This window comes from Ochotona princeps, chromosome 16 (genome assembly GCF_030435755.1).
Source record: "Ochotona princeps isolate mOchPri1 chromosome 16, mOchPri1.hap1, whole genome shotgun sequence".
In the NCBI taxonomy this organism is placed as follows: domain Eukaryota; kingdom Metazoa; phylum Chordata; class Mammalia; order Lagomorpha; family Ochotonidae; genus Ochotona; species Ochotona princeps.
The window spans coordinates 10,233,965-10,255,655 of record NC_080847.1 but is presented as its reverse complement, the minus strand read 5'-3'; the positions used below and the strand labels follow the sequence as shown (position 1 = coordinate 10,255,655).

Sequence of the window (21,691 nt, the reverse complement as noted above, 5' to 3'; positions counted from 1 at the left end):
CATCTCTATGCTGCCACAGAATTTCCCTTCCACGGCCTGGCTGAAGGCTGACTTTAATGCTCTGCCCATTAATAGCCCAAAGAAGAACTCTCTTCACGCAGCATGTGTGAGTCTCCCACCCCCGCCCCCAGCACAGCTGTTCTCTTGGCACTGAAGGAGAGGCAGCACACACCCTTGGTACACCAACATCTAAAGGTGAAGCAAACGTGGCTCATCCAATTCAGAGGGAATACATTCTGCCCTGAACGTGCCAGCTCCCATGCCAGGGCAAGTTTAGGAACATGTTCTTTAAGATGTGTTGGGGTAAATGTATCATGAAAATTCATTTCAATTCTTTAATCTGTAAATTTATAATTATGTGATTTATATCATGTCCATTCTTTATGGAACTACTATAAATTTTATAATTATATACCATGTGGTTCGCATCATCTGTTTGATAGAACTAATACAGGGTTTTGAGAAACAGGTTAGTGAAGGAAAAGGAAGAAGTGTAATAAAGGTCTTGACAAAAACAGGGTTAAATACAAACATGCATGAGTACTGAATCTGTAAAAACTGGTTTTTGTTGTTTTATTTCTAAAATATGAAAGAATGATGCCATGAGCAGGGAAAAGTTAGAGGCACATGGAAACCACTGAATAGATTCCCCAGTAGTCAGGGCAGGATGGGCATGGGTAGGGAGGAGCAAGAGCCCCAGCGCTGGGCCAGGCCGGCTGGGGCAGTCATTATTACCACAGTGAGATGCCTTGTGGCGGGTAATATGGGAAGGATCAGGGAGGGTTGGGGTTGATGGAGCTGAGTGAGCATGGACCAGCCAGTCCTATCATTGGAGAACCTTAGTGCAGCAGCTCCATTGCTGGCTGCCACATGCCTGTATGGAGTGCTTCTACTCATAGTCAGCCCCTGGGGGACACTGGGAGGGAATGGCATGAAAAGATATGGCAGTCAGTTGCAGTGACAACTCTAGAAGGATTGTGGAGGTTTACTTGCCTAGAAGGTCACCCTGGAGCAGTGGGCCCCTAATGAGTCTTCCCGAGAGCTCAGGAAGTGTGGATGTAGCCCAGCACCATCTGTCCCTGTCACGCTCTCTTGGGACAGAGCTGGGAGCAATAGCATCTTCTGTACCCTGTTCTTCAGGGTCCCAGGGGACATGATGAGACAGGATGTGCTGTTGAGGGTTGGGGAGTGGGAGATTATCAAGAGTTTATCACAGTGGACACAGGCTCTCTAGCAAGGGTCTTCTCTGAATGGCTTTTAGATAACCAAATCTGACCCTAACCTTGGGGAAGGAAACATTCCAATGGAGGGGAGTTCTTAAGGGTGGCCATCTAATTGGAAAAGGGGCTGGGAGAAAAGAACAGTCTTGAAGCCATTTTGCCATCAGCCACGCATGATCGTTACCTGACTCACTTGTTCATCTGGATGACTCTGCTGAGGAGGCAGAGAATGCACCGCCAAGATGCTCATTGGCCTCAACACAACCTCTCACCAGGAAAGATCAGGTGTTGGATATCCAAGACCAGAGCTATTATGTAGCAGCAGTTATTGAAAATATTCCCCTCTGGGCTGGAGGGGGTACTGAGTGAGCACAGGCTAACATGGGGAACCCCCCTGGCAAGGTGAGTGATGAAGTACCCCATGGAGCTCACCCCAGACCTGCCCCCCAGTGCTCCATGGGTCCAGCCTCTATTCCCAAACCAGCTCAAAGGGAGACAGAAGGCTCTGTATCCCTTCTGGAGGACAAGGACACTGTCATTTTCTAATGTAGCTTTTAATAAAAACCCACCCTCTCCTTGCAGCCCAGGAGACATATCTGAACCAAAACATCCTGGGCCAAACACGTCTAAGCTCTGAGAACTTGGGCAAGCTTACATCTGATATCACCGTGTTGACCCCAGAGCTGAAGCCCGGGAAGAGTGTGCGTGGGAGTGTGATGCTGCCCAAAGGCAAGGTGGACAGCCACGGCTCCGGGTCACAGAAGCAGCACCACTCGCACCAGTCCGACACGCCGCAGGTACCAGTCGGGGTTCTGGGGTAAGAAGCTCAGAACCCTTGTTCCTTCCTCCCAGCATCCCACAACCTGTGATCAGCACCCCTGATTCCCACTGGCATCCTCACCAGGCCAGCCTGAGTGCTGTTACCACACCCCAGTCCTTCTCAAAGGAGTTTAAACTCCCAGCAGGTGCTTAGCCAGCACTCTGTGTGTTCTGTGCCCTGGGCTGACTGCTGGCAAAGCCAGTATAAAGAAAACACAACTCCTACAGCCAAGCTGCATTGAAAAAGGTGCTGATACAGGAGGAAAACATCACCTCCAAATGTTTACCACAAAAAGAGATGAGTGACAAAGAGCTGTGTTGACAGGAATTCAGCTAAGCCGTATGAAATTGACAACCTGTGACAATGATTTCCTGTGCGATGTCACCTAGTACCATAGGCATGTTAAGGATGAAACCTTTAGTACAGTTGCAGGAGGGCTGTAGGAAGAGTCCTGGACAGCCATAAAGCTCACAGTTTGAGCGACATAAGGACTTAGAAGACTGGAAGATGCTAAAGCCACAGGTGAGTAATGAGTTGTAGGTATCAAAGTGGAGGTGAATGAATATAAAATTTAAGAGAGTTGAAAAGGATGGCAAAATAGAGTAGTTGTTACAAAGACAAACCCAGGGTCAAGAGTCTTCTGCCAAAAGGCAGTAAAGGTGCAATCAAGTCTGTAGGAGCTGCTGGAGATGAAGTCTTGCTGGGGGGACAGCCCACCAAGGCTGAATGAGAGCTTGAGGGGAGGTGAGCTAGACAGGATTGATCACAGTGAACAGATAAAGGAGTCAGTTTGTTCTGGGGTCAGAAAAGGGATAAACAGACAGAGCTAAGGGTGGGAGAAGCAGGATGGAGGATGGAATCTGAAGATCTTGTTAAATGGCTCTATGATAATGTGCCAGTGGCAGGGTCTTTTGCAGGCAGTAATGGGGCTGGGCATACAGAGCATGATGGAGGAGACAAAAAACCTCTTGTGTCTCAAATGCAGTGTACAGAACCAAAAACTGGTGATGGACAATAAAAAAAATTAGTTGGAAGTGGTCTAATCAATGCCACAAACCTTACTACTCAGCTGAAAGATTTTTCTCATTGGGCCTTTGGGTCCCTCAGTCAGAGATAGAAAAGTTGTCATCATTGCCTGGGAGAGGGTGCATTGACGACCAGGGTCAGGAGAACTGACCGCAGTGCAGGGAGCCCAGGCCAGATAGAGCAGATTCTAGGAGGACTCTCAGGGGAGATGCTCCAAGTTAGGACTTTGGGCCTCTCCTTGTCTGAGTGCTGTAGGAACAGGAAGAAGGGTGAGGTTTCAGAGGGCATTGCTGAGGCTGACAGAGCAAAGTGAAGATTCCAGTAGGAGAGAAGGCTCTGTTCATTGACTGGGACAGAGCCATAGGCCTCCATAGCACAGAAGACTGTGAACCGCAGGTGGGTGGGTAGGGATTCACGTCCTTGCAGGAGAGAAGGCCCACAGGTTAGACAGGGCAAATGGATGCACAGAAGCCAAGATCTCCCCGGAATAACGGGCCTGCAGGTTGGATGGAGCATCCCGTGGGGCTGGGATTGTGCCAGTGTCTCTGGCATTATTTACTGTAAGATTCACCAACGACCAGGGAAGGAACATTTCAGCTGCATATAGAAACGAGTTTATATGGCCTTTATTCCAGGAACCACAGTCATGGACTTTCCTTCCCTGTGTAGTGGAAAGACAGACATGAAGCAGGGAGCTACCAAAGAAAGAAAAGCCAGCAAGAGATGTGCAAGGGAGTTTTAAAACCCCCCTTAACACGGAAGCTGAAGCGGGGGTCGCTTCGGTCCTTATTTGGTGGGCAGTATTGGTTTGTGTCCATCACTGGTGCACCGGTGACCCTGTTGCCTGAGGGGCGTGCCAGAATCCATCCTTCGGGGGCCAAGACTGAGGTTGAAGAAACACATGGGGCTTGAAGCAAGTTCTGCCCTCCTCCTGTCACCGTGGCAACCATCATTTACTTCCATCTTTTCCTTCTAAAACCTTGAAAATGGAGACCATTGACTCAGTATTATATTGAGGAACCATCCTCTATTCTAGGAACTAATAGGAAACTCTTGGCACAAATTTTCATGGATAAATGAAAACTTATATATCTCTTACCAGATAAGGTGTTACAGTGATTTGATTCTTTCCCTCTGGGTGGTGAAGTAAGGCTTTCTAATATGTTTTGAAAGCAAGAGAAAATCCCAGTTGTGACTCAAGACTCCTTCAAAAAATTGGAAATACAATGATCATGGTTAGGAATCAGAGCCCACAGACCCCACAAGAGGCTCTCTGTACCACTCCGGTGTGACAGGACTTAAGTTGTTGCACAAGAATCCCCTTGTGAAAGGATTTTTTCCCAGAGAGGAAGCTGCTTGCTCATCTTGAAGCTACCAGAGAGCATGACTCACTCCTCCAACAGCTGTATCCTCAATGATGTTGCACATTGACTGAGAAATGTGTCCTATGCTATGCAAGTAAAGTGGCCTGTGATTGGCTGCTTTTGTTTGTAAATCACCTTCTTCCAAGGAAATGACAAGTTAGAAATCCTGATCTTTTGGATCATGTTTCATGCCATCCTCTGGACTCTTAGCTCCAGGGTCTCCTCAAGCTGCTGCCTCCTATGACCATACCCTAGACACTGTTTGTCATCACTGTAAACACTAAGCTGTCCATAGGCACGCTCCACTGACCGGTAACTGCAGGTCACTTACTCCCAGCTGACCACCCACCTTCCTGCCCATCTTACCCAGTTTGCATTCCACAGTCCACCAACATAGGCATCCAGTCTAACTTCCCTTTCCTCATGCTGTCTAAGCAAAACTGGCAGTCTGGAAACCCCAGTGTCTCAGCTGGTCCATGAAGACCTGCTAGACTTGGCTGGAGACAGAACCAGCACCTCCTCAGTGCTCCTGCTTTGACTTAAGACCATAGCTTTCCAGCAGACACTTTGGTCTGCCCTAGTAAGTCTGCCTCCATCTAGTCAACATAACTGTTTTCTTGATCTCATCACGGTTGTAACCTGTAAGACACATTTCTCTATGGAGTTGACTAAGAAAGCAGCAGTACTCAAAGGGTAACCACCTCCTCCTCATAACACCAGATCTGCGAGTCAGCCTGCATGCCAGCCTTCCCTGCGTGCCCTCATTCAGGGTTGATCCCTCACAAGTGCATGGCACACACGTGTTTTTCTTACTTGAGAGCTAAGTTTATGCAGCTGTCCCCTCCTACCCACAATTTCTGTGTCTGTTATATCACCCCATTAATGTGTACACAGGCTGTCATGCCTCACCTCACTGAACACACTCTTGGGCTCCACATCCACTTGTAGCCATTGTTTCATCTCCGACTCTGTTTTCTATTGGTAACAAAATACCTAAGACAGGGATATTTATAAGGAAAAGAGGTTTGTCAGGCTCACAGTTCTGGATGCTGGGAGGTCTGACAGCCTGGCACTGGCACCTCCTCAGTGTCCAGGGTTGGCATCACTAGTGAGACGGGACAAGAGGACTAGCTCAGGTCTCTCTCTTTCCATCTAAAGCCGCAAGTGCCATCACAAGGGCCCTACCCTCTTGACTTCATCTCATTCTAACAACCTCCCAAAGGTCCCACCTCTGAATACCATTAACATGACTTCAAGGATCAAGTTGCAAAATACAAGCTTCAGGGAGACACTTTCAAATCATGCCATTCCATCTGCCATCTCCTCTTCCCTGCTGTTCCTTCAAAGAACTGCTGCATGGACTGTCTCCTGGTCATCCTGCCTGCCCCCATCTTCCTCTTTTGCTACAACCTGACCTTCATTCATTCTTGTTCATCTTCCTCATTGTTTGCTCAGCTTGATGCACCCTGGGCTCCCGTGTGTTTCCCCCAGATACCCCTAGCATAACCAAGTTGGCAGGGGTTTCTATTTTCTCTCAGTAAGCCTCATCCCTCAAGACTTGTCCCACTCTACAGCCTACAGTCGCCTCTCTTCATAGTTCTTCATGCCCTGGCTCAGCTACTCTCCCCCAGGAATGTACCTCTATCTGAAATTAGGTCATTGATTTGAATGTGAAAGTGCTCCCCTATCTCTCCTCCATGAGACAGTAAGAGCCATGCAGGCAGCACCACTGAAAGCTGTGTTCATTGTCAAGCCCTGGTATCAGAAAAGGCCTGCTGCTTGGCAGCTGCTCAGGAACTATTTCTTGAATGAAGGCACAAAGGTGTGTGTTCCAACACATACCCGAAGGACTACCCTCCCCAGTGCTAGACTTCTAGCAGTTCTCTAAGGCAGGGAGGAATGAAGGAATGAGGCCTGGAAATTTCTTGAGGTCCTAAGGCTTGTAGGCATAGAAGTTGTTGAGACTTTAAAGCTGGATTCTCACTCCTGGTTTTCCTTCCACTTTCACAGATTTCCTGCAGCCCTCTCGTCCCAGGGCCCACCCCACGGCGGCTCAGCGTCAGCGCCAGTGTGGGAGGCGAGACGGGGCTGGTGAGCTGTGTGCTCCCTGAGGATCTTCTCGTGCAGATCCTGGCCGAAAGGATACAGGTGCCCGCACACCCACTGCACAGAGCTACAGCATGGAGCATTCATGCACTGGCCCCATGGGGCAAGCTGAGGTTCGGGATTGCCAACTCCCCTCAGCAGCCTAGAACCCAGGGCCTTGAAGAAGAAATGTAGGTGTCCTCACCCACAGGGCATAGTTGCTTCTGGCAGCTCCAATCATTCCCTGACCTTGGCCCATTTTGTCATGGCCTGAAGCCACTCACTTTCTTACAGACCCAGCAAGCAGATTATATTTATTTTGTTTAAGTAGTGGAGCTCTTAATAGTTTGAATTTGGAGCTATGATAGTTGCTTTCAAGATATGGCCTTAACATGTTATTTAATGAAAACAGTAGATTATGAAGTAGAATGTGAATCACAATTACATTTCTATGTAAACATTTCTAAGTGTATGTCTCAAGTTCATGGTAATAGGATGACAGATTTCTGGTCTTCCTTCACAACTCTAAATTATTTTGTTTTGTGTCATATTCCTTTTAAAGTTGATTTTTTTTTCCTTTGTTTAAAAAAAAGCCAATAATGGGCTCGGCAGCGTGGCCTAGTGGCTAAGGTCCTCGCCTTGATCCCATATGGCCGCTGGTTCTAATCCCGGCAGCTCCACTTCCTCTCTGTCTCTCCTCCTCTCAGTATATCTGACTTTGTAATAAAAATAAAATAAAATAAATCTTTAAAAAAAAAAGCCAATAATTCTTGTATGGTTAAAGAAAACAAATGGGGTGAGCATTTTGTCAAATGGTTGCTCTGCCTTTTATACCTGGGCTCCAAGCCAAAGTGCCTGGGTTCAAGTCCTGGCTCCACTCGTGATTCTAGCTTCCTGCTAATGTGCACCTTGGTGATGGCTCAAGGCATTGGAGCTCAGCCACCCGCTTAGGAGACCTGAGTTGAGTTCCCGGCTCCCAGCTTTATCCTGTCCCAGCCCTAGCTGTTGTGTTCATATGGTTCATATTGTGAAGTGTGAAATAAAAGCACTCGCTTGCTCTCTACCTCAAAAAAAAAAAAAAAAAAAAACCCTAAATAAATAAAATTTTAATCAAAAAAAAAAAAAAAACTCAGTGGAGTTTGGGAAGGGATATCCCTTCAGCCTGATTTATGGTTTGTGAGCAGAGAGCCTAGTTGCTCACCAGGTCCTGGGGTGATGTGAAGAGTCAGTCCAGGGCAGCAGTGGCCAGGTGACAAGCTGTGCCTTAAGCAACACTGCAGCACAGTGGAAGCTGCTCTTCTGCAGTGAATATTACCAAAGCATTACGTGCCAAGGCAGGTGCCCCTGAAGAACTCTACAAATGGCTCGTCCACTAGTGCCACTCCTGCCGCCTGTCATTCTGGGCTTGGAAACCTCTTCCCTTCTCATCTTGTCTTTCTGTCCTTCATGGATCTTTCCAGATCTGCTTACTTTAACCTTTAGCTGCTCAGACACAGCTATAGAAACAGAATAAATACTTTATATTTTAATTAATTAATATAACAAAGACCTTTCAGGCCTGGTCAGATATTTCTGTGCTTCTCATTTATAATAGAAACTTGAATCTAGCAATCAGAGCATGGTTTCTTTTTCTGTAACAGTCAGAGGGAAGAGATCTACCAACCATTGGTTCACTCCCCCAGATACCCAGGAGCTGTGAACACAGGCTGGGTGACCCACAGGGATGACAAAAAACTAACTACTTGAGCCATCACCTGTGGCCTCCTCACAGGGCAGCTAGAATGAGGAGCAGAGCCAGACTCAAACCCAAACACTGATGCGGGATACAGATGATGCGTGCAGCGTCTCTGCCTCTGTGCCGATTGCCTACAATGTGAGGGCGTGCAGTGGCATTTCCAGAGGCAGCTGGGGCAGCAATGGGATGGGCAGTCTTCTCAGAGGAGTATGAATGACACTGTGGCCCTGGCAGCCATCTTTGTCTCTCCCCCACCCCCGGTTTCAGATGAGTGACTGTTTCCGTGGAGTGGTGTTTGATGGCCTGGACACCCTCTTTGCCCGGAATGGGACGGCTGCCCTCCTCTGCCTGCTGAAGGCCATCGGCAACCGGGAGCACATATACGTCGTCAACATGGCCCAAGATTACACAGCCATGAAGGCCCAGGAAAAAGCCAAAAAGGAGCAAGAAGGCAAGGCCCGACTATCCTTCCCAAACCCCAAAACGTCTTTCCTTTCAGTAGATCCTCAGGCATTTCCAGCAGTTTCCCTGATGAAATAAACTGCTGGGAAGAAATGAAGCTCATACACTGGCTGTGTCCTCCCAGCCAGGGGTCCTGTGGCTTTTGGTTTTGCTTTGAGGAGGGGCTGCCTCCCTGCCTTTTCTGGCGTGAGTAGTCCCCTGTATCCTTGAGCTCACGGCCCCTCCCTTGCACCCTCTGATTTCTGATTCCTTTTGCCACCTCTTCCCCTGCTTCTGTGACACGACATTGTCATTCATAGACAACCCAAGGCAGTCCCAACACAGACCATTAATTTAATCACGACCGCCAGGTCCCTCTGCTATGTACAGCAATAGTCACAGATTCAAGGGTCAGGACACAGGTATCTCTGGGGCTGCTGTTAAGCCAGTAGGAGCTGAGCCCACATTTGGGACTGTGCAGGTGGAAGAAAGCCTGTCAAGAGCTAGAAATGCCAGCCACTGCCCCAGCCACCCCTCCCTGTATTGCCCCCTTGGGGCCTATATCCCCTGAGAGCTGAGCTACTGGAGGCCTGGGCCTTACCTTGCCATCTGTGCTGCCTGCACAGAACACAAGCGCCGGGAAGCAATTCAGAGAGAGAAGGAGCGCCTCCAGAATATGGATGAGGATGAATATGATGCCCTGACAGAGGAGGAGAAGATGGCGTTTGACCGAGAAGTTCAGCGGGCACTCCAGGAGAGGAAGAAGAGGTGGGGACCAAAGGTGGCCCAGGGCAGAAGCCGTCCCTTTAGGAGGGCACCCCTAGAGGGGCAGTGGGGTGCGGAGTGGGGTTCGTTCTCATCTCCAGGAAGGCAGCACAAGCCCCTGGACATGACATGCTGGGAGCAAGAAAGATTCCCCGCACACCCCCAGTCCTTGGTGCCTCAGCCTTTTCTTTCCAGGCTTCTCCCTGCCTCACCTCTGTTCTCTCCAGATGATGTCAGGGCTGGCACTTGGGGAGGGTCTTCTGCCGCTTTGTGGTCCCAGTGTCCAACTGATTCCCCCTTTGAGTGCACCCTAGCTTAGCAGTCTTTGTGCCTGTATGCAAAGGTGATCCACAATGGCATCTTTGCCACACACACACACACACACACACACACACACTGAAGTGTGACAACTGGCTCCCAAGGACAAAGATTGATGGCAACAGAGAATGACTGGGGATTTCTGGAGATGAAAGTAGACGGGTTAGGTGTCTTCACAAGTGCTGTCTGCTCTCTTGCTTGCACTTGGTGCTTGGCTTTGGTGGCCTCTCTGCTGTTAACAGCAGGAACAGGTGCAGCTGAATGCCCAGCAGAAAGGGAGAGGATGGAGAGGATGGTGGCTTTCAGCCCCATCTCCATGACTTCAAGGTGGCCATGGTAGGGACTGTTGTTAGCAACACCACGTCTGAATACATAGTGACGGTATAGGGAGCTAGGCCTTACTGGAGCTAATCGAACAAGCTTTGTAAGTTGCTTTTTTCACCCTGTTACCGTGAGGTTTATTTTTAGCACTTGCTTTACCTTCCCTTGAGAGGAGATTGCAGTAGTGCAGACTGTTAGTTCTGTGGGCCTTTATTCCTCCCTTCTCCCCTCCCTTCCTACTTTCCTCCCTCCCTCGCTCCCTTTATTCTCCTCTTCTTCCTTCTCTTTTTCCTTCCTTCCTTCCTTTCCCTAGACCCAGCTTGCTTTCTTTCTCTGCCCAAAACCTCTCCCCTGGAGGGGGCTCGGGTGGGGGACCCCTGAACTGTCCTCTCTGCCTGCATTGGCAAAGGGAGCTGGAGAGGTTGGCCAAGGAGATGCACAGGAAGAAGCTGCAGCAGGAGCTCGAGCGCCAAAAGGAGGAAGAAGAACTGAAGCGGAGATTCAAGAAACCAAAGCAGGGACCAGGAAAGGAGGAGCCCCCCGGAAAGAAGCCTCAGGCAGCGAATAAACAGGTAGTATCACTCACCAAAAGGCAGAGGGCAGCCATGTAACCAACCATCAACTCAGCATGTGTCCCCTGCAGATGACTCATCTTCTGCCGTGGGGCAGAAGGTAGGAGGAAGGAGCCCACCGTTAGCTGACTGTAGGCCAAATGACAGGCTTGTGCTTAACATGACCATTTCACATTGGGGTCCCGTCCACCCTGTGGGGTTCAGGTGAACTCACAATCCCAGGTCCTCACTCAAATACGTCGGAACATAGCCCTCTTTCTGCTGCCTCCCACGTGGCGCTAGCTAAGCTAGCATTATACATTTTGCCTCCAGGAAGACACAAAGCCCATGAAACCCATGTGTTCCGTTCAGAGTGCGTTCTTGATAGCCGTCGAAGAAGATGCTGCAGCATGAGCTTATCCCTGCAAGACCAGAGCTATGCATTGCAGTCACATCCCCACCTGCTGTGACCCAGGAAGGGCAGAATGGCAAGAGTAGTCCCCACAGGGCCCGGTGTGACAGCACAGCAGTTGAAGTCCTCCAGTCTCCCACTTGAGTGCAGAGGCCTAAGGATTTGAGCCATACTCCGCTGCTTTCCCAGGTCGAAAGCATGGAACTGGTGTGAAAGTAGAGCAACTGGGACATGAAATGGTGCCTACATGAGATGCTGGCACTACAGATGGAAGATTAGTATGCTACACCATGGTACTGTCCCCTGACCTTGCATCTTTGGAGCTTAGGTTGAAACAATGAATCCTATTACCCAGGAAACTTGCCAGAAACTCTTCTTGGACAGGCTGGTCTGCAGCTCCAGAAAAGCTGCTGATGCTTGGTTCTCAGACGTGAAAGAACATTCCAGCGTACACCAGCCTGGAAGGGAAGGTCTGTAGGTTGAGGGCCATTATCCATTAACTCTTGTGCATTACCCCTCCTCCCTTCCACTGCTCTTCCTCTGCGGTTCCACTCACGTGTAAACGGAACCCTTTTGAAAACTTTAATACCACTTAATTTGCAGTTAGGTTTTTCCCATGTTTTACCTACTTTTGTCTCACCCAGCTCCGTGCTAGATATTTTCTTCTGACACACTGTCTAGTTATGTTGTTTCTTCAGTGGGGTCTAATTTGCTATTTAAACCCTCTTAATGTTCCTGTTGTGTTAAAAAGCCACGGTGCCAGGGTTATGGTATAGGAGGTAAGATGCCACATGCAATTCCTGCATCCCATATAGGTGCCAGATGAAGTTCTGATGGCTCTACTTCTATTCCAGTGCCATGCTAATGGCCTAAAGAAAGCCAGATACCTGGGCCTCTGCCACCCATGTGGGAGAATCCAATGAATCTCCTGACTTCTGGCTTCAGCTTGGCTCAGCTCTGTTATTATAGCCAATTGGGAAGTAAGCCAACAGATGGAAAATTCTCTCTCTCTCTGTCTATCTGTCTCAGCACTGAACATTTTTTTTAACTCCTTGTCTGATCACACTGATACATGGAGTCCCCAAAGTCTGTCTTTTGCTCTTAGGGTTGTGTTGTCTTGTCTCTCTAGGCACCAAGTTCGTTCTTTTTTTTTTTTTTTACTGCGGGCCAGATGCTGAAAGCAGAGAGGGCTGCGTTTGCCAAGCTTTTCCTGTTGGTCCTTCAGAACAGCAACCCTGAACCAGGCATGCCTGTGAAGCTCACTAGGCACCTTGTTCAAAACACACAAGATTAGGACCTAGCCAGATCCATAGCACACAGGAGAGCCCACAGGACAGATACTAAATCAGAGGCCTCAAATGGACCCTGAGGCTCCACGTCGGTATCTACAGAGGGGCTTAACACCATGAAGCCACCTTATGAAACCAGACATCCCCCCAAGGTACATTCTGAAATTGCCTTTTCCTTCACAAACTATTTTTTTAAGCATATTTTGTGCATTTTGCCTCTAGGTTCTTTCTTCCACCAAAGCAGACGTCAAGATGGAGTCCCTCGAAAGGAAAGTGTCTGTGAGGGAGCAGGCAGCAGCCGAGAAGGAGGACCCAAGCAAGAAGAAGAAACTCTTGACCGACAGCAGCATTGCAGGGTTTCCCATCGTCCAGGAGCAAGAAGACAGCGAAGGCGACTTCCCCAAGGATGGTGATAAGCAGTTGGCCCAGAGGTTCAAGTCCTACGAGTTGAGTCTGAAGGACATCCAGAACCTTCTTGCCTACTGGGACCGGAAGCAAGGGATTCCGCTGCACCAGGCGTGGATAGAGGAGGTTCCCCATGAGCAGGATGACCAGCGTCAGGTCCCTTCAGGAGGGGGGCGTCGGGGCCGCAAGGAGCGGGAGAGGGAGCGCCTGGAGAAGGAGCGAGCCGAGAGGGAGCGCCAGGAGCGGGAGAAGGCCGAGCGGGAGCGCCTGGAGAAGCTGCGGGCCCTGGAGGAGCGCAGCACGGATGAGGGGGAGGGTGAGGAGGACCGCGAAGGCAAGAAGGACCTGGGCGTGCCATTCATCCATATCCAGATTCTGGACTCAGAAGGCTCGAGCTGGAAGCAGGCCCTGGAGAGCGACAAGCTCCCCAAGGAGGATCAGGTACACACCCTGGGCCAGGCTGGGAAAGGAGCAGGTCAGATGACAGGTGCCATGCGTATAATCATCAGAAAGTCTTTCTTTTCCTTTTTTTTCTTAAAGAGTTGTTTACTTTTATTGGGAAGGCAGATTTACTAAGAGGAAGAGAAACAGAAAGATCTTCCATCCACTGATTCACTCCTCAAGTGGCCACAATGGCCAGAGCTTAGCCAATCTGAATGCAGGAGCCAGTAGTTTCTTCTGGGTCTCCCACATGGGTGCAGGATCCCAAGGCTTTGGGCCGTCCTTTCCCAGGCCACAAGCAGGGAGCTGGAGGGGAAGTGGAGCAGCTGGGACACAAATCAGTGTCTATATGGCACCCCAGCAGATGCAAGGCGAGGATTTAGCCACTGGGCTCTCATGCAAGGCCCAGAAAATTTTTTTCTTTTCATTGGAAATCCATTCCAATGATGATGAATCCATTCCAAAAGAGATGAAGTTCATTCATCTCTTGTGCCCTTAGAGATGGATCTAAGACAAGCCTCCCACCGGGAAGGAACCTATCCTGTCACATTGAGCAATGGTTCAGATGCAGTGGCTTAGAGAGAGAGTTTACGGCCCTATTAGATAGTCATTTACACAGTCAGCATTTACATGGGGGGAAAGGCTGTGACATGACAGCTGCAGGCAGCACACAGCAAGAGTTCCCCTGCTGGGTCCAGGGTACAGCACTCTGGAAAGATCTGCAGACCCATGTCCCAGGTGCTTCATGCCCCTTCCCTGAAACATGCAGTGGTCTAACCCCCAGAACACTGGGCAAGAGGGAACACAGAGCAAATGAACTTTCTGCTCACTCAGTAGGCAGTTGGCATGAGCCTGCCCTCTGCACAGGAAGTTAACAAGGGGCCTCTCCTTCAGATCCTAGAGCTCCTGGGTCTGGGTTCCTGCGGACCGCCCATCCCTCCACCTACCTTGTTCTCAGTCGTCTCCTACCCAGTGAAGCGGCTGCCTCCTGCCGCCACAGACATCATGAAGCACTTTGTGTTTGTGAACCCACCCTCGGACGATCTCTCTCTGATGGATGAGAAAACAGAAGCAGACGTAGAAGTAGATCTCTTAAGCGCCGCCATCACTCTGAAGGTAAGAGGCCAGCAGCGAGTCCCCTGGACCCTGCCAGGACTGTCTGCAGACCCTCAAGGCAGCCCACAGCTGAACCTGGCTGAGGAACCCACAGCAGTGCCCCCAGCCCCCGCCTTCCAAGGGTTCCTTCAGTGCACCTGTCAGATGATGACAGAATGATGGCTGCTTCCATCACTCCCAGACCCCACGGGAAGGTTTTGGGAAAGTTTGTCAAATGACTCCAGACTTCACCTGTCAGGAAAAATGAGCCAAACTAGCTCTTTGTTTCAGAAATGAAAGCATATGGCGAGGCTGGGGTGACCCACGCAGTGCGTTAAAACACAAGAATCAATCGACACAAGTTACAGAACACTCACCACTGGAGAAGGGACAGCTTATTTGAAAACAGAGAACTAAGAGTGTGTACTTTGGATAAAGTCACTTTTTGTCTTCTCACAACCAAGTGAATAATTCCAACAGGAAGAAAAATATATAGTCTAAGTCAAATCATGTAAACACAGAAGAAAATATACAAGCAATGAATAGCGTAAGTCACAAAAGAAAAATGGGCTTGACCCAAAGTACCAAGTTGCATATATTAAAATTTACAAAGATCTTTTTTATTCCTGGAGGAGAATGGTATCCTCAGGTTTAATGTCCTCACATTGCTTCCTAGAACTGGGCACGTCAGCAAAAAGTGAGCACAGCTCTCCCGTAGGTTTTGCCTGCAGCGCAACTGGGCGACCAAGACCACTGCTCTAAGCAGCAGCTTACAGTTGAGTGGGTGGTCAGAATCCAAAGGCAGCAGCATTAGGAAGCGTGCCTTGCTGGGGCAATGAGCTCATTCATTATGAAATTTTAAAATGAAAAAAAAAAAAACCCTCCTACCATCATCAAAAGCAGATCTGCACAAATCTCTTATTTGAGGAACTGTCCGTGAAAAGGGAATAGTTAAGCATTCTCTAGCCTGTCATTTTCAGAGAAATACGAATTGTTCTCCCAGAGTTGATTCATTTCTAGATGCATGGCAGCTTAAGAGTACAGGGGTTGGGAGAGAGGAATGATAGAATTAGAGAAAAATGGCATTTTATTATCCCCAGAAACATAATTGACTCAGGACCATTTTTGAGTGTGGAAAGCAGTAGGTAAATGGTTGTTGGGGAAAGAAACATTCCCAGCAGCCAGAACATCCTCAGGAGGTGACTGGCCAGCCACGAAGAAAAGGATGGGTTCACTCGAGCACTGGAACTTGCCCTGCGCCTGTAATGGTAGGTGAGCCTAATGGTGCCAGAAGGGAGAGTTCATAATATCACCTGTGAATCTAACCGCACTCTTACGTTCTGATTTCACATAGAGTAAAGGAATAAATGTCTCTATCAGAGGAGACAGAAAAACCCAGGCAGTGGGATAATTTAGTGAGAGCGCACTCCAAAAAAATCCAGGCACTCCAAAAAAATCAGTGTGATTGGGAGAGGTTAGGAAGGTCTGGACATTAATGGATTGTAGCCGCACAACATAATATAGGCACCGTGATCAGATGCCTATTTAAGAGCAATTATGAGAAGGTGCATCTGGGACAAATAGGAATATGTTCATGTGGTCTGAGAGTTGGAGTGATGGAATGGGATCCTGCTCGTGTTTCCGGGTGTAGTGATAGGATCAGGGCAGTGTGGGAGAATGGCCTTACTCTGGGGCAGTGTGGCCTAGATAGCATTTTGACAGAGTCACCATCTGCAGCTTAATAAATGGCTAACTGTTGTCCACTGTGAAAGCTAGCTATCGCTGTAACAGCCCTTTATCCTTGAAAGTTTTCTAAAATCAAAAGGCAGAAGTGATAGATCAACTGAAAGGCAAAAAATAAGAGAATTGGTTCGAGAACATAAAGATGCTCTTAGAAAAATGGGAACTTCCAAAGAAATATGGAAGATGTGTTTATTTCTGCTCCTTCCCAAAATAGTAACGGATTACTTTTTTTGTTTTTTAAGTTTTGGTTCTGAGAATAAGGTGAAAGACAGCATAGATGGTATTGAATAGGATAAACTAAGAAAATTCCAGAAAGCAGACAGGTGGACAGAGAAATGGGCCTTACAATCATGTAAAAAAAATGCTTGGAGCCCAGCTGGCTATAATAGGATATTGCCAGGAGTTAGGTTTCTACACACAGTCCATTTGAACTTCAGGTTTGAGCTAGGAATAACACAGGCCTCATCCCTGGTGGGCGAGACTGCGCCCTGCTGTGCTCCAGGCTCCTGCAGCACTGTCACCCCAGCCTCCAGGCAGGCCTTAGGCATCTCTGTCTTTGTACAGCTGTAAGATAAGGCTCTACGATCTCATATTCATTTTTAATTAAGGTTGCAGAGGAGCAGGCCACCTCATCCAAAGGGGGCAAACAGAAAATAAAAGAAAAAGCAGACCAAAATCGCGATTCTCAGAAGGACAAGCGCCGCATGCCCTTCAACAGAAAAGGCCTTTCCGGGGGAGCGACCGGGACGATCGCCCCTCTGTCAGACATAGACCAGAACAACTTCAGCGGGCAGCACTCCCAGGAGAAATTCAGCAGGTGGGCCTTACAGCATCCCAGGGAGGGTGGCAGGCATGGAGCAGGGGAAGGAGGTTGTCCTGCCCACCTGACCCCATGGCCTGGCCTGCCTCACCCTGGCAGGACGGGGTTTCTCTGGCCATCTCAGGAAGCACCCTCACCTTTAAAAGTCTGTGTGCTCATTTGCAGGCTGAGTCACTTCCGGTGGATCGTGCCGGCCAACAGTGAAGTCACACTGCGAGTGCACTTCTATTCCAATGACGTTGGAAACTTTGACCAAATGTTTAACTTTGAGATCCTTGGAACTCGCTGCCAGTACCAGCTGTATTGCCAAGGTGTCTGCACCTTTCCATACATTTGCCAAGACCCAAAGTAAGTACGTTTCATTTCCCTCATGGCACTTTGCACAAGAGACCACTTAAATAACTACATGTAACAGGGACCACATGCCAGGCCCCCTTGGTATGTCAGACTTCAGTGTCTGGGACAAGGACTAAGAGCCGTCCTGCACCAAGGTAAAAGATAAGTAAGAGAATAATAAGAAGTATAAAGTCAGTTTACTTATTCCATTATTGAGCAAATTTAAACTAGTTTCCTATTTACAATAAAACTTTTTGCATCCACCAGAAGGGACTTTTTAGCAATTCTCCCCAAATAGCTCTATTGTACCAAGAACCCTGATTAATATCAACCTGAGCTAGTTTTCCACAGTGATTTTCAGTGAATGTTCTAGCATCCAGGTAGCTCCATTATCAGCCCACCACTCTCTCCTCTAGAGGTGAGGTGGTGGGGGGAGAGGAGACAAGGTCATCAGAGGTTCTCAAGGCTTTAAGGAGCACTGCCCCCAGACAGCCAACCATTGTGCCCAGCCAGAGTGTTGGGTTTGTGTTGGCTTCCGGTAAGGATCCACCCAAGCATCCTGTCCTTACCTCTTTCTCCCCTCAGACTGGTGTTCCCTCAGTGCAGAAAGGACATGAAGACAAACGAAGTCGTCTTTAAGAAGTACATTGTGAGCTTGGAGAGATATTACTTCGGGCCACTGCTCTGTGGAAAATCAAGAGATAAGTAAGTATTCAATAACTCTCATGCAAGGTATGTGGAGAAAGCTTTTGCTAAGTCTGCCTCAGTTCTCCAAACCCCGTGGATCAGGAAAATCAGATTCTGGCCTGCTAAGTTTCTGCTAAACACCCAGAGGACGGAAAGAATAGGAGAAGGCCAGTGTTCACAGGGTGGAATCAAGAGTTTACCTTGGGATGTGTCAAGTTTTAGGTACTTGAGAGAGCGCTCAGCTAGCCAAAAAAGAAGGGAATATAGACTGTGTAGTTTGAGTTCTCAGAAGACAGCTGTCTCCAAGACAACAAAAACTGTGGCCTTGTAGTAACAGAGCAACTTTCTCCTGTTCCAACCGAACTGTAACTCTACCTTCACCTGAAGCCATCCTACCTTCTGGCCTCCTAGGATGAGAGCCTCACAGCTTACCGGGCTGCCTCGGGAGCTGTGCTGTTGACATCCCTTGTTCTTTGCTGAAACTCCATCCTGTTCTGTGTGTACACACATGTCCTAACAACAACAGTGTTCAAGCCACCTTCCACAGACTCTATATCATCCGCTCATCTACTCTCTCCCATCTTCATTCCTGGCCAAGCTTTTCCAAAGAGTTATCTTCACGCCTGTCTCTATTCTTTCACTACCTACTGATTCTGCAACTCACTTGATTTGGGCTTCGCCTCCAGAATTTCTCAAGAAGATCCTTTATTTTTACTTTTTTAAAAGTTTGTTTATTTATGAGAGAGTGAGAGAGCAAGAGAGATGAAAGGGCACTGGGTTTGTGTTGGGCTGCTCCACTTTTGATCCAGCTCCCTGTTAATGGCCTGGGGAAGAAAGAGGAAGAAATACCCAAGTGCTTGGGATCATGCTGCCTACGTGGGGGGGGCCTGGATGAGGGACCCTGCCGCCCATCTGGGGGGCCTGGATGAGGTTCCCGATTCTGGCCTCGTCCAGTCTTACCTATTATGGCCATTTTGGTGGTGGACTTGTAGATGAAAGATCTCTGTGTCTCTCCCTTTCTCTAACTGTTTCAAATGAATAAATAAACTGTTTAAAAATTGAGAAAATAGGGCCCGGCGTGATGGCATAGTGGTTAAGGTCCTCGCCTTGCACGTGCCAGAATCCCATATGGGCGCCAGTTCTAATCCCGGCAGCTCCACTTCCCCTCCAGCTCCCTGCTTGTGGCCTGGGAAAGCAGTTGAGGATGGCCCAAAGCTTTGGGACCCTGCACCCACGTGGGAGACCCAGAAGAGGCTGCTGGCTTCGGATTGGCTCAGCTCCAGCCGTTGTGGCCACTTGGGGAGTGAATCATCAATTGGAAGATGTTTCCTCTCTGTATATCTGCCTTTCCAATAAAAATAAATATAAAAAAATTGAGAAAATAAGGAAATAAAAAGAAAAAAAGGATCAAAGAAAGGAAGGAAAGAAGAAAGAAAGAAAACTAGATTGAGTGATATCTTCCATCTGCTGGTCTATTCCCTAAATGCATGCACTGGACAAGCTGAAGTCGGAAACCAGGAATTCCATTTGGAATCTCCCATGTGGGTAGTAGGGATTCACGTTCGTGAGCCATAAACTGTTGCTTTCCCAGGTGTGTTAGCAGGGGGCTAGATCAGAAGCAGCACGCACATAGTGACTTAACATGCAATACCACACCAGCCCTAGGATGAGTCTGACCAAGGCCCCGGTGGTCTCCTGTTGAGTGCTGTGGAAGTCAACACTCTCCTTTCTGCAGCATTGAGCTTAGCGAGGACCCCTTCTCTTGGCCCTGTGACACCACACCTTCCTGACTGCTCCTGGCAGCAGCTCTGGCTCTGTTTATTATCTCCTTTGCTGGCTCCCCTCCCTCTGCCATCCCATCTCTTATGCGTGTACTGGAGCTCTCTTTGGCTGCTGCCTAGGTCATCCTTTTTTGTGAAGACCCCCCCCTTTTATGCATGTATTTAAAATATTGGTACCAAAATAAGCTTTTAATTTCATTTTTCACGAACTTTTTTGGAGTACTCTTGTATGTTTATGTTTTTTCATGACTAACATGAGGTCATGCCCTGACGCGAAAGGAGTCTGGGTAATTAATGAATTAGAAAAAATTTTTAAAAAAAAGAAGTGGAGAAGGCATGACAATGAATCAGTTTAGAGAAGCAGCTTGTGAGCTGGAGTTGGGGACTATTGGGAGGCACATGAGCGTACATTTTTAGATTTATAGATTTCTTACTGCATATAGGCAGAGGAGTGAGACATAAACGGAACCAACACCTCCACCCTGCCGTCATTCAGCCCGCATTCACTGTGTTGACAGAGTCTCTTGTGATTCCTTGGTGGCCCTGGTGGGCCGTCTTTGTCGTCTGCTCCCGCACTGCCTCCAGTTTATTTGCTTTGATGCTGCTCTGTCAAGTGAAGGTGAAGAGGCTTTGCTGCTGCTGCTGATGGAAAGTATCTTCAAGGCTCAATAGTAGAAAGACTTTAGAGGGAGAAGAGAGTGGAGGTCAGGCTGTTGGACATGATGCGCAGAGCACACGCTGGGGGTGGAGGATGCGCAGAGCACACGCTGGGGGTGGAGGATGCGCAGAGCACACGCTGGGGGTGGAGGTCCAGGCCCTGGCAGCCATTCCGAGATACATGTGCTTGGGTCAGCACTGACTTGACCAGGACATGGGGCCAGATACTGATCCAGAAGGGTATCGATCATGGTGAACAAGGTCCACACCCTGCTCAGCCTCAGTGTGCTCATCTGCCAAGAGGGAAGGTGACAGAACGCACAAATCCATAGACTTGTGTGGAGTCAGCTGGTCAGACACACAGGAAACCCACCTGTGCTGTGCTGGCTGGTGGTGGTGGTGCTGAGTCAGAAGCGAGGGCCACCACCCCGTTGGCAGTGATTCACACGCAGGTGTCTCCTCTGTCGTAATCCACCAAAAGAGTGGTTTGAACTGTTTGTGATTTCCCAGCCTTGGCTGTAGTTGCTCATGGTGTGCACCTTTACACCCGGTGCCTTCTCCTTTGCCTCCTTTTCTGTTTAGTTGCCGTCCGTTGAACATTTTCCAATGCCTGTAGTTCTTCATTCTGTGGCTGTCTCACTAAGATACTGAGGAGTAAGAGTGAGCAAAGCCACATGAGTCCATGTCAGAACAGTAACATGCCATTCAAATGTGGGAGACAGAGGTGAAGGAGGACTTCTCTAGGCAGAGACACAACAACAAGTTAAGCAAAGGGCCATCTCTCCCAGCTGCATAAGCACGTAGAAGGATGCATCTGCATCTTTCTCCCTTAATAGTAGTGGTAACTGCCATTCATTGGGCTTTGGTGGCCGCAGCTGTTCTAAGAACTTCAGGCATACAATCTCACATGGTGCTCAGTAGTCTCAAGGGAGCACTGTGAGCCCATAGCAGAGGTAGGAGGCCAAGGCTTGAACGGTTGAGTCGCCATGCAGTGTTCTCAGAGGCAAGTCTGCCAAACTACAAATCTTATGTTCTTAGGTACCTTGCCATTCCTCAAGCACCAGCCGCTCTTCTAAATTGCCTTGTACTTTGTAGTCTGTGTTTCCACTTGAATTCTCATTCAGTCACCAAGTCCACATCCCTATTTTTGTTTATTTCCAGATACAAGTCTTCCTTGTTCCCAGGCAATGTGGAAACACTGACAATCCTAAACAACTCCCCCATGATAGTGGAAGCGTTCTTCTGCTTTCAGAATGATGTTAGAGCCAGCACCTACTTCCTGGAGCCCATGAACATGACCCTGAAACCCAACGAGAAGCAGGTACAGGGAAGCAAGTCCACCAGGGTGGGGCCTTCTCGGGAACTCTCAGATCTCGGCC

General features: G+C 48.6%; 1 protein-coding gene across 1 annotated transcript in view; it reads left to right on the top strand.

Annotated features, from left to right (window-relative positions):
• The window catches only part of HYDIN (HYDIN axonemal central pair apparatus protein), a 312,592-nt gene that overhangs the window by 231,074 nt on the left and 59,827 nt on the right, over nt 1–21,691 (top strand). The window contains exons 41-51 of the mRNA XM_058674096.1: nt 1,803–2,017; nt 6,441–6,578; nt 8,518–8,701; nt 9,318–9,459; nt 10,505–10,667; nt 12,570–13,193; nt 14,088–14,309; nt 16,640–16,848; nt 17,017–17,199; nt 17,773–17,892; nt 21,474–21,633. Of these exons, the coding sequence (XP_058530079.1) occupies nt 1,803–2,017; nt 6,441–6,578; nt 8,518–8,701; nt 9,318–9,459; nt 10,505–10,667; nt 12,570–13,193; nt 14,088–14,309; nt 16,640–16,848; nt 17,017–17,199; nt 17,773–17,892; nt 21,474–21,633 (2,360 nt within the window). The remainder of the gene's footprint in view (nt 1–1,802; nt 2,018–6,440; nt 6,579–8,517; nt 8,702–9,317; nt 9,460–10,504; nt 10,668–12,569; nt 13,194–14,087; nt 14,310–16,639; nt 16,849–17,016; nt 17,200–17,772; nt 17,893–21,473; nt 21,634–21,691) is intronic.